The sequence below is a fragment of the Frieseomelitta varia genome, unplaced genomic scaffold (assembly GCF_011392965.1).
Source record: "Frieseomelitta varia isolate USP_RPSP 00005682 unplaced genomic scaffold, Fvar_1.2 scaffold_258, whole genome shotgun sequence".
Classification (NCBI taxonomy): Eukaryota; Metazoa; Arthropoda; class Insecta; order Hymenoptera; family Apidae; genus Frieseomelitta; species Frieseomelitta varia.
In genome coordinates this window covers 331,792-347,184 of record NW_025109988.1, presented here as the reverse complement: position 1 = coordinate 347,184, position 15,393 = coordinate 331,792, and the positions used below count along the sequence as shown (strand labels likewise).

Genomic DNA, 15,393 nt, shown 5'->3' with positions numbered 1-15,393 from the left:
TATCTCAGCAGGTGTTTGGATGGTTGGTCGAATAGATCGTCGGTGGGCGTCGTTGGGAGCGCGTCGTCGACGTCGCGACGAGGATGCGTCATCATTGGAGCGCGAGACGTCGTCGAGTGAGCGTCGAAGGCGCGCGCTTCGAATAATTCAACTGTCGTTCGTTTGGAATTCGAGCGTCGCACGTGCCGCGCATTTGACACCGTCCTATTGCACGCACTGACAGTTGTATACTACGTAATTCAAGTTCGTGTCATATTTAAGAAATTTTTCCGCGCTTTTAATAAAATTAAACAAAAATTCTCATTGTGTTAGTCGGCATTAAACTTGTTTCGATTTTTAATTCGATAAGATTGTAATAATTAAGTAATTTGAAATTCGATAAATGCATTTCACGCGAATAATTTAAACACGGTTTTGAGTAGCGAGTTCGGCAAATAGTTTCGTTGAAGTATTGAAAATGTCTCGACGCCGTGTACGTTTCTGGTGTGTTATTTTTAAAAAATGATCAATTGTAAAGGCACGATCGATAAAAAATATGTAATAATTGTGCAATGATAGACAATAATGGTGAATTTGACAACGAAATTAAGTGATTAGTGATATATAGGAGGTTGATTTCAGTCGATACCGCGAAGGGACGCGGTCGTCCTATTTCTATTTTTGAAATGGAAGGATTCGATTTCGAAGGATACATCCCGATGAATTTGATTAATGTCTGATACGTACAGCTCGTGTGGGAATGTGTCGATACTCGCTGAAAGCATTTCTCTTGACCAATCGATGGGATAGAATTTTCTTAAATTGTTTAACAACCTTATGCACGACATGGTAACTGTTACGAATAACGTTTATATTGACGATCAATAGAATGGAATTGTAGATCGAGAAAATTCGTGTCAATGTGCGAAACACAATGAAGATTCAGTTGACGTATGATTCCTCGAGAGAAATGAACATTGACGACGGTCGTGGTGTGATCCGACAGAAAAGAATGGAAAAGCTGTTAGGAGAGACGGATTCGAATTACGTAAGTATACATAACCGATAATGGACATGTCTCTTGAAGAAACAGATTGTTAATTATATGAAGATTATGCAGGAGAATACAAATCGCATTTTCTATTTTTTACAGGGAAGTGATTTTCAAATTCAGTATGTTCGTGCTTCCAAATTATTTGATTTTGGGATTAAACACACATTTTGTCACCTCTTTGATAAATGGAGAAATATACCAAACCTATGCTATGATATTGAAGTATATTAAAGGAAATGTTGAAGTACTATTCGTCTCAAGATTTATATGTTCGTTTTGGTGAAACTACGTCTTTGGAGTTAACAGGTCTTCTTATTTTTACATAAAAATATTATTTTTTAAACAAAATGTGATAGTAAAATTAGAAAATTGTCAAAGTTATATTTATCATATTTTTGTATTCTAATATTCATATATATGTCAAGATTATTCATAATATGTCAAGATTTACTCAAAACTTATCAAAAGAATATCAGACGAAAGAATGTTAAATACAGCAGAAACGACTACTTTTGTTGTTAAAACGATTTCATGTATTTGTTTGAATAATTATTATAGACAAGCAATTGCTTTAATTCCTTGTTTAAATTCTTTAAAAGAGTGAAATATATTTAAATTTCTAATAATTGCGAATATTTTTCGTTATTAGAAAATTAAATTGTTATTTAACAAAATATCGAAATATTAAATGATTTGATTCACTCTATTTATGTTTCAAAGAGTAGTTAGTAGGTGAAAGATATATCTTCGCAGATGATACAAATTTATCAATAAAAATAAAATTTTCTTTTCTATTTTTCAGATTAATAGATCTCGTCTTTCTTATGTAAATTTTACGCCTATTTTTAATCCTTACGTTAATTTTTTGATTAAAGAGGACGTAAGAGTCTTTCATTGAACTCTGACCTGTTTTATATGCATTAGATCAGACTGGTTTGAATACGTTGACAAATAAGAAATCATACGCGAAGAATGAACTAAAGCAAGTAAAATTGTTTTCCAGTGACAAATTTTGTTAAACATTCAATATGAGAAGACTCGCCCGTTCTACTTCGTTACAAGTAACGAATGAAAAGAATTTCATTAAAAATTTCTCATTTCTCTTACAAGCAATTGAAAACATTGACCATGTCCTTTATAAAGAGCAGAAAGAAGTTTCAATTACTTCTGCTCTTTAATTTATGCATTTGCTTCACTTTTGTGCTTCACTTCTGTCTTTATTAAAATACAAAAGTTTATAATAATCACAATATCAAATAAGAATAAAAATTTATGAATCAAAATGAAGGACATAGGTGAGGATTTACAGTTACTTGATAAGAGAAGGATATTATATTTAAAAAAATTGTTCGGTGAAAATTATCTATCGTCAATTAGCATTTCAATAGAGTGCAGACTTAATACATTTTGTTATGTGAAACAAAGCGTAATTGCAAAACAATGTTATTTCTACTACTGAAATCTCGCTGCTAATCACTAACAAGTTTCGATCGGGAGCTCTTCTTTCATGTCTTATTTACTCTGAACTGTACGAACTTGCACCAGACATGTGATATTGGAACATGAAATCGACATTTATCCGATAAGAATAGAAATAATCTATAATCTCGACATCTGTTACGTACATTATAATTTACGTTCAATTATTTCATTAGACGTTTGTTTATTTTAATTAATTAGCAATAAAATTATTAGCGACACTTTAAATGGAATAGATCTCTATTTAGATTTGTATTTTCGTTGCTGTGGTTTCCGGGATCTAAATACAATTCGACATTTTTCACTAAATCCCACGATAATATAATATAAACGAGGTTATTTCGGAGAAAATCCTCAACGTAGGCGTCACTCTAAATTTAGTTTCATAGATTTTCGATTTGGGAATATCCGGCAACGTAATGTTTCTAATGTGTCAGATGAACATTTCGATAGTGATTTGATAAATTAATCTAATTCAGTTAGCATCGCGATCTGAATGTAACACTCAGTCTTATTTATTACTGTGACAGCTGCTCTGATAACTCTGCACTGAGTTCAGTCTTACGATATAAGTTCAATTTCATTCAAATTGAAATTTATATCGCTTCAATTAAACATATCTTTGTTCAAGCATCGAAAATCAATTATATATTGCAGTGGAATCTTGATTATTCGAATTAATCGTGACATAATTGTTCAGATAATTGAATGAATTTGATTTCATACGAGAGTTGATTTAAATTTCTCTATAAATATTAATATCACGAAAACTTTTCTCCAGCATTTATTTTTGTTTTCCAATCTTTTTTACAAAGGATTATCCTCGAATTTCCCCTTTATTCCGATAATCGATCGTTCCGTTAATTGCTGGTTTGATAATCCAGGTTCTACTGTATATTTATATTCTATATTTAAGTCAATAGTCCACGGCAGATCCCTGTCCGCTCTTTACATTGCTTCAGACTTGCGAAAAATCTTCAAAAATCCTAGAACGCTTATTGCAATTTAATAATATTGTATAAACAATTTTGAGAACAAATGTTTAAAATATCTTTCAACAAAAATGAAACTTTGCTTGCTAAGTGAATTCAAGCAATGTCGATTAAAGACGCCAAAATAATGATTGTTGAAAATTATTGAAAATTTAAAAAATATATATATATTCTAACGCTTGTTCAAGTAGGACGTCTGAACGAGAATGCGTTTAGTTTTAATGAATTAACATTTTATGTTAATAAACGCGTATGTTTGATATGCATTTTTTAAATATTTCGTCGTCAATCCTTCAGAAAAGCTGACGTTAAATGACGTTGACATCTGTCAATAATATTAAAATTCTGTCAGCCGCAGCTATCTGAATCTCGTTTAGCCTCATCGCGATATTCTAATAATGGGTCACCTTCATCAGTTGTTCGGCACGTTCGGTTAATTGGTCGCGAATTGATATCACGTGCAAGTACCGAGCACATCATAAGTACCGAGTCTTCCACAACGAATTTACACTGCATCATAAATGTGTTTTGTAATTAAATATAAATAGATGAACCGTGATAAACCATAATAAGCTATAATAAAACTATGCCACGAGATATATCAACAGATGATGAAAAATCCCAATCTAAGTTAAATCCAAATGCACGATTACGATTTTTGCTTAGGTTGTTATTATGTTTTTGTTGCAGATCGTGATGCGGTGATTATATGGTTACGAAACTCGCGAGTGTAACAGTGGCCGTTGTGAACAGTAGTTTTCGTGGTACCCTCGACACGATCGAGGAGTACGCGAAAGTAACGTCTAAAGAAGTTCCTAATTTCGATAAAGTATCGTGCACAATGAATGAACCGGATCCTTGTCTACCATTGATTCTACCACCGAGATACAGACTTCGTGATCTCATCCTGGGGGATTATGCTTTCAACGATGACGGGGAACGGTGAGTGGATCTTTGTTCAGAATAAAAGAAAACATACTTATTGTTAGATAGAACACGCTTTATCTTTAATAAAGTTTATTAGTTATCAATATTATTAGTTATCAATATTTATTAGTTGTCAATATGGTAGAATTTTGAAGCAACTATAATGAATTAATACTTTCAAGTTTCATGCATTTTGTTATATTATAAATTTAAATATTAAATATTCAAAATTTTGTAATAGATGAAAGATATTTTTATATATCAATAATATAATATAATTATATTCAATAGATGAAAGGGCTCTATTTGTCTATAAAGTCACGTCTATAAAAATATAATTAAATAATTGTGATTAAATAACGTTTTTCTGAAGTAGAAGAAAGATATCTGCCTAATTATATAGCACGTTTAGAATATTTCTCTTTTTCTATAAAAAAATTATATCACGTTTCGTTAAAGTTTTCTCATAAAAGTTGAAAGTATAAAATTAATTCATTGAGGAACAACGTTACATTAACGTAACACTTCATTCGCAATTTTTTTCAATTAATTTATATCGTCGAATTCTATTTTTTAATATCGGAGGTATGAGAGGAAATTCCAAGAATTCACTTCATATTTTTTCCTCACCGTTCCTTTCACCTAAATTTTATGAAACTTAAGGCAATTGAAGTATTTATGTATAACACTATGACAAATTATTGCTCAATCTTTAGCAATAGGGTCTTTTTTGTATTATAAATAATTGTGTTTGTTATGCCACGTCTACGTCCAATTTTTCTAAATTTGTCGTTGTTACTCTTGCAGTTACGACATGCGACACAAATGTTAGCTCGAAAAACAAATTTCATATGCAAAATAAATATACAAAATGGTCGTGAAAGTGTGGTAGCGCGTGACCTTGTACCTATCAAATCAACAGGGAAAAATAATTCGTTTCGGGAAAGGGAAAAGAAGGTTCGAAGAAAACAAATTAAATTGTGGGCTCCTTTCGTAAAGGGGAGATTTAGGGTGAAAAAAGAAATGATTCTGCGTTTGAGATCGACTTTCTGCCTGAACTGTAATATCTTATTCGTTATTTCCACGGGAATTTTCGGGTTCGAGTCTTTTTTTGCACTGTGGAATTGATATTAATGAAATTGTATAGTACTATAAAATTAATATCAACGAATTTTCTCAAGTAAAAACAATAAGTTTGGTGACTGAATCAAATTTCACAAATAAAAAGTAATCATTCTATTATCTTATTAGACGAAAAATTATAAATTATTGTATAAGACGTATGATTGTATTGAATGTTACACGTGTCTATCAAATAGTGTAAATATCCTGTTTTATTAGATCGTATGTCTTTTTTAAATGTCATTTTTAATTTGACTTCTCAGTATCGAATGTGCGTCTAGGTTCCTTTAGTAATTCAGACTTAATAGCGCTAGTGGTATGGAGAATGGATCCATGTCCATTATATAGTCATATTGGAATTTCAAATGATGAGATGGTTATGAAAGAGAACCAGAAATAGCACAGGATTTAGGCTAAATAGCATAGTAAATTTTCTATTGAAGAATCATCTTACATTGCTCTTTTTACGATGTCTTTCAGTATAATTCATAAATTACGATGAAAATTATCTAGTACAGAGAATTTTAGAAAATAGGAACTAAATTAATTCACGTTCTCTTATACGTTCCAATAGTTTTTGTGTAGTGTTGTACTAGTTAAAGTGATCGTAATTTTTTATAAAAATAGTACAACCTCGTTCAGCTTATATTTTATTTGTTTCTGTCTGCGTCTCTCGTTCCGTTCGTTTGTTTCCTTCACTTCGATCTCTTCGATACAAGTTTTATATTGGCTGATCGTTTTGTGATTCTAGAGGGAAAGTTTCTTTTAAAAACCATGAAACAATTTATCCTTCAGATATTGACTGATACTTTATCTAATATTTTCTCCTTTTGGTTCGTAAGAGATTCTACAAAAGGCTTCTATCTTCAAATAATATGTTATCATATTGCGTTTTTCATAACTCGTATTGGAATTTCACAGAAAGAACATGTTCTTTTCAAGGAAGATCGATTGGATTAAAAATACCTTAACAAGAACTCAGCGGGAGAAAAGTTTTCACTTTGAATCTCTGCACACCTACCAATTTTCTGGCAATAAATGCAAAATAATGAGGACTTTGCAAGTTACTGTTTTTTTTTTATTTATTGAAGTTTACAAATTTTATTTGACGAATATTTGTCCATGAACATTTTTTCTTCTCTTTTTTTTTTTATAACACAGAGAATTAATCTACAAATAAAATACCTACAAATCTTGGAATTCAAATATTCGTTTTCTCTTTGCTTTTCTTTCTTTTTTTCATTTGGGGAGACGCATTAAGTCGAAAATATCGTAGCAGAGATCGATGTCGTGTTCGTAGGAGCGTCAGTCCATAAAGGCTAATTATTCTATATTTTATCGTGTGCCATGTTCCCATGTTACGTGACTCTCTCCACCAGGACAGTCTCATACTGTTTACTAATTTGAAATGTGCTGCTTGACATCTTCGATCAGCTTACCAACCCTCGTTTCAATTATACTAACGTGAATCCGACTTGTTCGACCATTTAGTAAACTTATTTAAAATTAAACGTTAGAACTGGTTAATGAAAAGTAACTTTAGAGCCTTGCGACAACCGTCGAAAATGAAAAGTCAACAGTTTTAACTATTTGAGCTAATATTTATCGATTGACCATAATTTTTTTTCGTCAAAAAGAAGAAATACAATTAAGCTTGTCGTTTATAAAATTTTACTCGCTTAATCTTGCTTATTTCTGTTACGTGAGCGTATTTATTTACCTAAAATTTCATTAGTGAGCCCATGGTTTTTGTAAAGCGCAGAATCAAATATTTCATTACACGACGATATTCATGTTTATTAAACAACATTCGAACTTTAATATCTGATCGGACGTATTCGATCGAAGTTCGAGAAGACATCAAGCGTTTCTACGACTGAAACTCCGAGGAAAAGTGGTGTCTCCTTGTAAGGGTTTCATGTTATATTGCAATATTACGAGTGTTTAAAGTGTCTTGAAATTAATCTCGCTTCAGAAGTTTGTTTCGTCACAACGTTTGTATTTTATTGACAAAATTAAAATTTGAAATGACAAAACTTTCAAAAGAAGCCTCTTCAAAACGACTTGCCATATAAGTAGAATTGTTGCATGTAAATATGCTTTTGTATGCAAAAAGAAAAACAGAATATCTTGCAGCAAAGATTTTAATATTCAACATATGTTAATGTATCTCGGAAATATTTTTATTGCACAGTCGCGTGATAAAAGAGAACTTCTCAGAGATAATTTCAAATTCTTACAATTCAAAGTACATACTGATTTTAATAAAATTGTTAAATTTTACTTAAATTGAATCAAATCAAATTATTTAAATATATCATTTAATTAAATGGTGGTGGTGGTACAAAATCAACATCACACGTTGTAAATCTCATTGCGGGCCAGTTTGAGGTTCGTCAAGCTATGAATTTCTTGAGATAAAAAGCGCAAACAATTTTGTTAGGAGAGACGCTGGCATTCGTCGTTGAATCGTTTCTTTGAGCGGAGAGCCTAGTTTTTTACGCCCCAATACCTTCTCGCCTTTTGCAAGAAAGTCGGTCAGAAGCGTGTATGAAATAAAAAAAAGTATTGGTCGAATTCACAATGATGAGTGCGAGTTGAATTCAACAGCGGGTGCCCTTCACAATTTCATACGACGAAAACTATTTTCGAAAGTTTCGTTTGAAAGTTTTTTTTTTTTTTTCTTTATTATATTCATTCTCATATATAATACGCATAATATTTGTTATTTCTTCTATCCTCCTTAGCGCGCAAACTCTCACCTCGCGAGCATTCGAGAAGAATTTCGTTGCCATAATGAAATTTTTACTCGCAATGAAATCAACCCTCGTCTCACTTCATCCACTATAGACTTTATTCACGTAGCCGTTTTATCGAATTTTTACATCCGTGGGAACCGTTAGAGCCAAAGGCACGCCAAAAATGTGTTTTATTAAGGTTCATGCCGCGATACAGTCGCGTTGATAACGTAAAAGGAAGGTTTAGTGTCTTCGTGACGCTGCACTTTTATCTTTTTTGCACGCAAGTAGAGCATGCAACCACGGTTAACACGATCCCAGCTTTATTGCGTCACTGTAGCTGTCCACTAAAATTTGTTCTTTGATGCTTTACATGCTAATTTCTTCGTCCTTCAAATTCATTTCTTAGTTGGCAAGTACAATAAGATCTAATCGGAAAATTATCTACACAATATCCCACACAATGTTTTATCTTCTTCTCTGTACGAAAAGAGCATGTACCAGAATGACAGACTTCTCGAAGACGCAATGATACTTTTCGAAAATTCGAATCTCGTGAAATTGTACGATATTTCTTTCCATAGATTTAATTTTGGACTCGTCGATGCAAATATACGCCAAACTATGATGTTCTACGAAACTTCAGCGGAAAAGAAAAAAAGTGCCGAGCTATACGCAAATTGATCATTCAAGGCTCGCCGTTTTCGTGACAGTGCATTTTCGTCTTCCTCGCGGTCTCGTGTCAACCATCAAGCCGGCAGTTAACGCGATTTTAGATTCATCGCATGCAAATGTATGCGAGATCAGCGCCGACGACGAGAATCCTCCACAAGATGAGATAGCCACGGATAGTCCTGCCGGCAGACTCGCGACGAAACACGTACTTACAGTGACAAATATACTTGCGCGTCTATATCGATGCATCGAACTGAAACCGATTCGAGGATCGACGGAAGGAAGCATTGTCTTACTTAGCGCCGAGGCTGACGCCGCGGCTAAGAACCACACTTGACACAATTAATATCGACCGGTCTTTCTATTTTTGTTATATTCCGCTGTCCTTTCTCTCATTTGGTCAACCACGTCGTGCATTTTCGTCTGTCTTCTGTCGATACGGGTTTCGTATGCTCGTCTGCTGTGTGCACGTGCACGATTTCAAAAGCGTAACAAAGTGTCGGACAAAGTTCTCCCCGGACGAATTTCGATGTCGCTTCTCGCAAAGAGTTTCGTTCGCATTCTGCTGCACTTCGACGTGGAGGACTCAACGGAGAATTCCATGAAGGCCATAAAATTTAATTCTTGCGGAGAAGTCAGAAGAATTGTTACACGAAACGCCCAGAAAACTTGCAGCGAATCTTCTTCCTTGGGCAGGGAAATGGTGGCAATTGTTTCGGTAGATCTTTAACGAATGAATTTCCTACATAGTCATACTGGTTTCCCTAACAATTTTGATTAGTAGTCATATTTCGAAATAGTCGTTTCTAATCTATCTGAAACAAAATTTCCAACCGATGACCTCGCAATGAAAATTGTGGCTTCCATTCGAATGATCTGAGATGGTAACTTTTTTTCTTCATTTAAGAAATAGGTTTCTAATGAGAAAGCTTGAACGAAAGGCAATTCTTCTGAAACTTCTCAATCTAATTTTCCTGAAATTCTTTAGTTTCATGGTATACGTATTGATACGAAATTTTGGCTACCAGTGTTTCAAACCTCGATGTAGATATCGAAGTGATAGTTGAATCTCTGTTTATTAAATGAAAATCGTTCCATTCCTTACTGTGTTCAAATGCTTTGCCAACGTTTAATTGTATTAAATGTTCTTGTTGGTAATCTCGGACGATGTCATTGCAGCGATTGCAGGAAATTCATGCTAAACCAGTTATGAAATACACGTGATTTTCTTGCATTCATTAGAGCATTGTCACAAAGCGTATTCTTGTGCACGTGTAGGCACGAACGCCTGTCCCAAATAATACTTAAAGCAGAACGTAAATTCAAATCATGCCAAATTATCAACAATATTTTTTGCAAATACGCCGCGGATGTTTGTGCAAATTTGCACTCGTCTGAACACATCTTGACCGAATGCAACGTAGAGTGTGAATTGGAATTTATAAATATTGCAACGACAATTTCACTTTGAATATTTTTTTTCTATTTTTATATACCATGGACTTTCCATCTGATTTCGTACATTTCAGTTTCCTCTGAATGTCCAAACGTATAAGTGAAATAATTTCAGTTGCACTAACTTGCTGCGACTGTATCATGTAGGAAGTATCAGTTTCGAGTGGGCGAGTATATCAGCTTTAACGCAAGCTCGACCGAAATAAATAATAATGACTATGTGCCTTGGATGATTTGTTTCGTTGACATAGCTCACAAAACTGTAATTTTCAGGTGTGTTAAATATCCGCGTTCTATATTATCCTTGTCTCTCTATCCTCGATACAAGGCAACATTAACAGCAAAGTGCTTTTAAATATTCATCTGCAAATGGAGTTACAGTCGTGAGCTAGTTACGTGGTAGCTAGTGTATAATAATCGGTGCGATCATTTTAGTAACGTAGATATCCTTTCGTGAGACGAAAAAATTGGAGGGAAGAATTCGTCGATTTCTAAAATATTTTGAAATTACCGACAAATTGCTTTTTCAAAATAAACACAGATTCTTCAATCTCACGAATTTCCCACGCAGCTACCGACATTGAATCGACGCGCAAAAAATTTAATGACCCGATGAAAAAAATTCGAAACGAGAATAAGAATGTTTCCACTGTTACTTGTGTATACTGAAAATTCACATTTTTTATTCGCAGATGTCGGCACTGTATTTAAAAAGTTGTTACAAAGAAAATAGTTCAATCTCGTTCACTGTTCGTTTAATTTCCAATTTCACAATAGAATTTGAAAATCTACGAATTTATAACTATTATAAAACGCTATATCACAAAGTGTAATTATATAACACGATATTATATATTATATTACAAAATAGGCGACGAGTTTATTCATAAATTTACAATTGCCGTTGAAATCGTCGATTTTATTTCATACGCCGTTACATTCGAAAAGAACAGCATCTCTCTGTAGGAGTTTAGCTCTCGTAAACTCGTGGCAAATCTGTCGTCGGACGAAAATTTTCAATTAGGAGCATAACAACGAGTGAAATTGCTAATTTCAACCGGCGGCTGCCTTACAACAGGACGCGTTCTTACGTTTAATCGTTTAATCGGTTATGATTTAAGGTCTCGTTCCTGCTCGCTTCCTCGAAGCTGCAATTCCCTTTGTGTCACGCGTGTTTTGAAAATTACACGTGCACGTGCCGAATGAACGAGCTCTTCATTACCGAGCGTGCTTTTTAATTTCTTCCCTTTTCGTCTCGATTCTCCGCCAGGGAAATATTCGCGATTAAAGGAGATGGCTGGAAACAAGGCATCTCCTCGCTTAAATGGTCAACCTTTCGTAGTGGCAATTGCCTTTCGCGCATCTCCGGTTGGCAGGAAATTGAGAACGCCCTCTGTATTTGCTCATACGTCGTGTTTCAACCGTGTTTAAAAACCGTGTCGAAAGATCGACAGATTTTCCTCACCTGCCTTTGTGGAAATTGATATTTGAAATTATCGTTGTCACTCCCTTGCAGAGAGACATTGAAAATCGCAGCTCGCGTCGCTGATGCGTATATACTCTCTGGTGTTTGCATTTTGCAATCCCCCAGTGGATGCAAATGAAGTATGAAGCGACAATGTGCGTTCGGGACATGTTTCAGCATTCGGCATCGGAATGTACAAGTTACATGTTTGTATACAGTTGCTATATCGGTAGTTGAGATCTCGTTTATGAATTATGAATAGCTATTCTCTGTAGTGAAGGGGATATGTTTATTCGTTGTATACTGTTACGAGATATTCTTGGATCAGGCAATTAATAATTATACGCTTTCGTGACTTAAATAAATTATACGTGTATGAAAGATTTATGTGGAAACGTGTGAAATGTGTTATTTTCATTTTACATTTAAAAAAAAAAAAAAGAGGAAAGAAGAATATTGTGTAGGGAAGATTATTCGATTGAAAATCAACAGCAATTGAATATTGAAAAGTAAACATAGTAGGTAATAAGAAAGACAATGTGCCGTGGCATTTATTGATCGTGACTGGGAATGTGTATTTTCTTCACTGTACGGCAGAAATTCGAGATGAATATATAAAATATATTACTGTGATGTTACTTCCAATATTAAAAGAACGTAGAGCCTAGCCGCGAAATTTTAATATCACATTTTTCTTTTTTGTATATAAAAGAATAATTATTTAATCCTATCAACGGCTGTCCCAAAAATTCCCAAAAATTCTCGACGTTACGATATTTTTACTGATCAATATTCTACGAAACTTACGTCCGATAGTCGCTTAAACGCAATTAATCGCACACTGTGTAAGAAGTGGCAATGGAAGTTTGCAAAGAAGCGAAGAAAATTAACAATTCACGTGATCGCATATCGCGCACGTGTTATTACTCTGAATTCTGGCGTGATCTAAGTTCGTCAAGTATTTTACAGTTACTTTTCCTACGAGAATACGCTCATTCTCGGCTGATGAAGCAAAATTTGTTTCTAGCTAGCGAAGGACACTTATCAACGGAGTTTGCAAATGTTCGAGGTTAAATAAAAATGAAACGACGAAAGTATCGAGGCCCATTGTTCGGAGGTAATTGAAATCAGCAATTAAAAGTTAAAAAGTAGCATCGATACTGCGAGCTTCCTCACGTTGCATTAATCCGAACTATGTCAGGCGCCAGGGTTAATTAAAATAGGAAACGTAATTGCTACATCGTTGATGAACCAATTTGCCATTTTCATTTCAGCCATTTTATAAAATTAGCTTCATAGAGAATAGATCATGAACGTAGCAGACCAAAGTGAGAACCTCTTTGTTACTATAATTATTAGAGTCCTTTCGGCGCAGGTGAAAGGGTACTTAGCAAAATTGCTTTACCCTTTTTTTTTCCCCCATTCAAAAAATCCTCGTATGTAGGACACACATATATATTTTGTCTCAATCCTGATCAGTTAATTAAAGACTATCAAATGCATATTGAAACCTTTCCAAATTTAAATTTATGCTGTTTAAACTCATCTCTTAACGTTCGCCAATTAAAAATTCATCAGTTGAAATCCACCGATTGAACCATATTGGTAATTTTTAACGTTCAGCAGATGAATTATTTTCGTCACGTATTTATACCCGTTATTTCTTTCTCTGCTGAGATGAAAGTCAAAGCTACAAGAATTTAATATTTTATCATTAAATTGCTGATATTCTGCATCGGTATTATACATTTTCTGTTTATCTATTGCAAGTACAAAATCTATTCATTTCTACGTATGCTCAATTCTGTGAACGATGCAATATCTAGCATGAAGGATGCAATACCCTTATTGCACAAGTGTACTCGAAAATAAGCGGAATTAATGGAGATCTAATCATTTGGGCAAACAGATTCGATGAATTGCCCAAACAAATCCGACTCGAGTGCCGTTGTTGTAAACTCTTGGATTTTAACGTATTATCGTGAGAAAGATATAATAAGCATTTACTTGTTGATTCTTTTAATGGTGTTTTATCATGACTATCATTGAAAAGTATAACGATCCGTCATACGAAAGCGTACACTTTCTTCTAAAAATAAGTGGTAAGTCCAAAAAATTGTGTATAAAATCAACGAAGGAAGTAAGATTATAACATTCTCAGTTATTATTTCTCGTATATTCATGAATTAAAAGGAGACAGCTTAGATAACGCACAATTAATTTTCCGTCTAATGAACTTTCTGATAAAAAAAAGACGTACAACGATAGACTTCGTGGTCTTTATATAATGAAATTCTGAGTTTTCGAAATTAAACGCCAATTAATTTAACTGTTTATTTGTAACTGTTATGAAAAATAAGAATAAGATTCCTTCAGTTTTCGAAGGAATTTTTGAAATTATTATCTGAACTCATTATTGGCTCTCGCGTTGATAAAGTAGAAAGTGTGTTTGATCTCCTTTAAGAAGCACCTCGCTGAAACTTTTTACTTGACTCATTTCCTTGCTCTCGAGGAACACACTCCTTTCTTTCTCTGCTTCGAGGCAACTTGTAACTTATTTCCTGGAATTACTCATTTCTCTTCTGTTCTCGCGGACGATTGTTTCTCGAAGAAGAATTTTTATAGGTCAACGAGGTACACGTCGTGTCGAATCGAATGTGCCTGTGAAGAGAGACGCCACCTTTCTACCTTATCGACTGATTTCACAGAGTTTACGAAGCTTTCGAGCTTGCGAGCTTTATATTATCTGACCAACGTTGTAACGCTGTTGTCTAGAGTGCGCTACTTGACGTTGCCAATCTACGTTTCGTAAGACAGAGATCTTGGCAATTTTCGGATTTTTCTCTTATTTTTTTTTTAGTCATGTTGTTTAAAGAAGCAACATTTAGAAAAGTGCTTATGCATTGCTTCTAACGAAAGCTACTCTTGCTTTACCACAAGTAGGTAATTATAATTTATTTAGACAAATTCAGAGAAATTGCTCTTAATTTCATAGTATTATCTTTCCTTTAGAAAAAAACATCAGGGAAACTGTGTAGACAGACAGAAAAGAAGTTCGTTTTGTAGTTTGACTGAACCCATATTACATCTAGATTAATTTATTTAACGAAAACTTATACGATATGAAACAAATATAAACTTATACAATATAAATACAGACCTATATAATGTAAAAAAGGTTATAAAATAATTTTCTAGTTCATCGTGCAAGAAGTTCCAAAGATATAGTCGTGTAATATTCATCCTAACCTTCCAGTGTGTAATACCAAACTTCTGGTGCAGTGATTTTATCTCGAGGACAAACTTATATTTCCCCCGCGTCGCATAAAGTACCTACGCGTATTATTAAACCAAGTTTTTACAGACATACTTTTGCAACTTTATTTTGAGACACGCGCGAGACAAGTAGTATCATCGAGACGTGAACACCACGTGGCGTATTGAAAGCGAGTTTTTCACGAGCTTTCCACGCTGCGTTCGCCATCCAGAGCGCAAGCCCGACACGCA

At 34.0% G+C, this 15,393-nt stretch overlaps 1 protein-coding gene across 2 annotated transcripts in view; it reads left to right on the top strand.

The window, feature by feature from the left end:
• The first annotated feature begins 244 nt into the window (after positions 1-244).
• Positions 245-15,393, top strand: part of LOC122528776 — a 33,066-nt gene continuing 17,917 nt past the window's right edge. Inside the window, exons 1-2 of one of the 2 annotated variants that reach the window (XM_043654270.1) lie at positions 245-1,027; positions 4,195-4,446. In XM_043654270.1, coding sequence (XP_043510205.1) covers positions 4,214-4,446 — 233 coding nt within the window. In that variant the 5' untranslated portion in view covers positions 245-1,027; positions 4,195-4,213. Of the gene's footprint in view, positions 1,028-1,132; positions 1,335-4,194; positions 4,447-15,393 lie in introns of those variants that run through there. The other variant, XM_043654269.1, reaches the window with a different exon arrangement.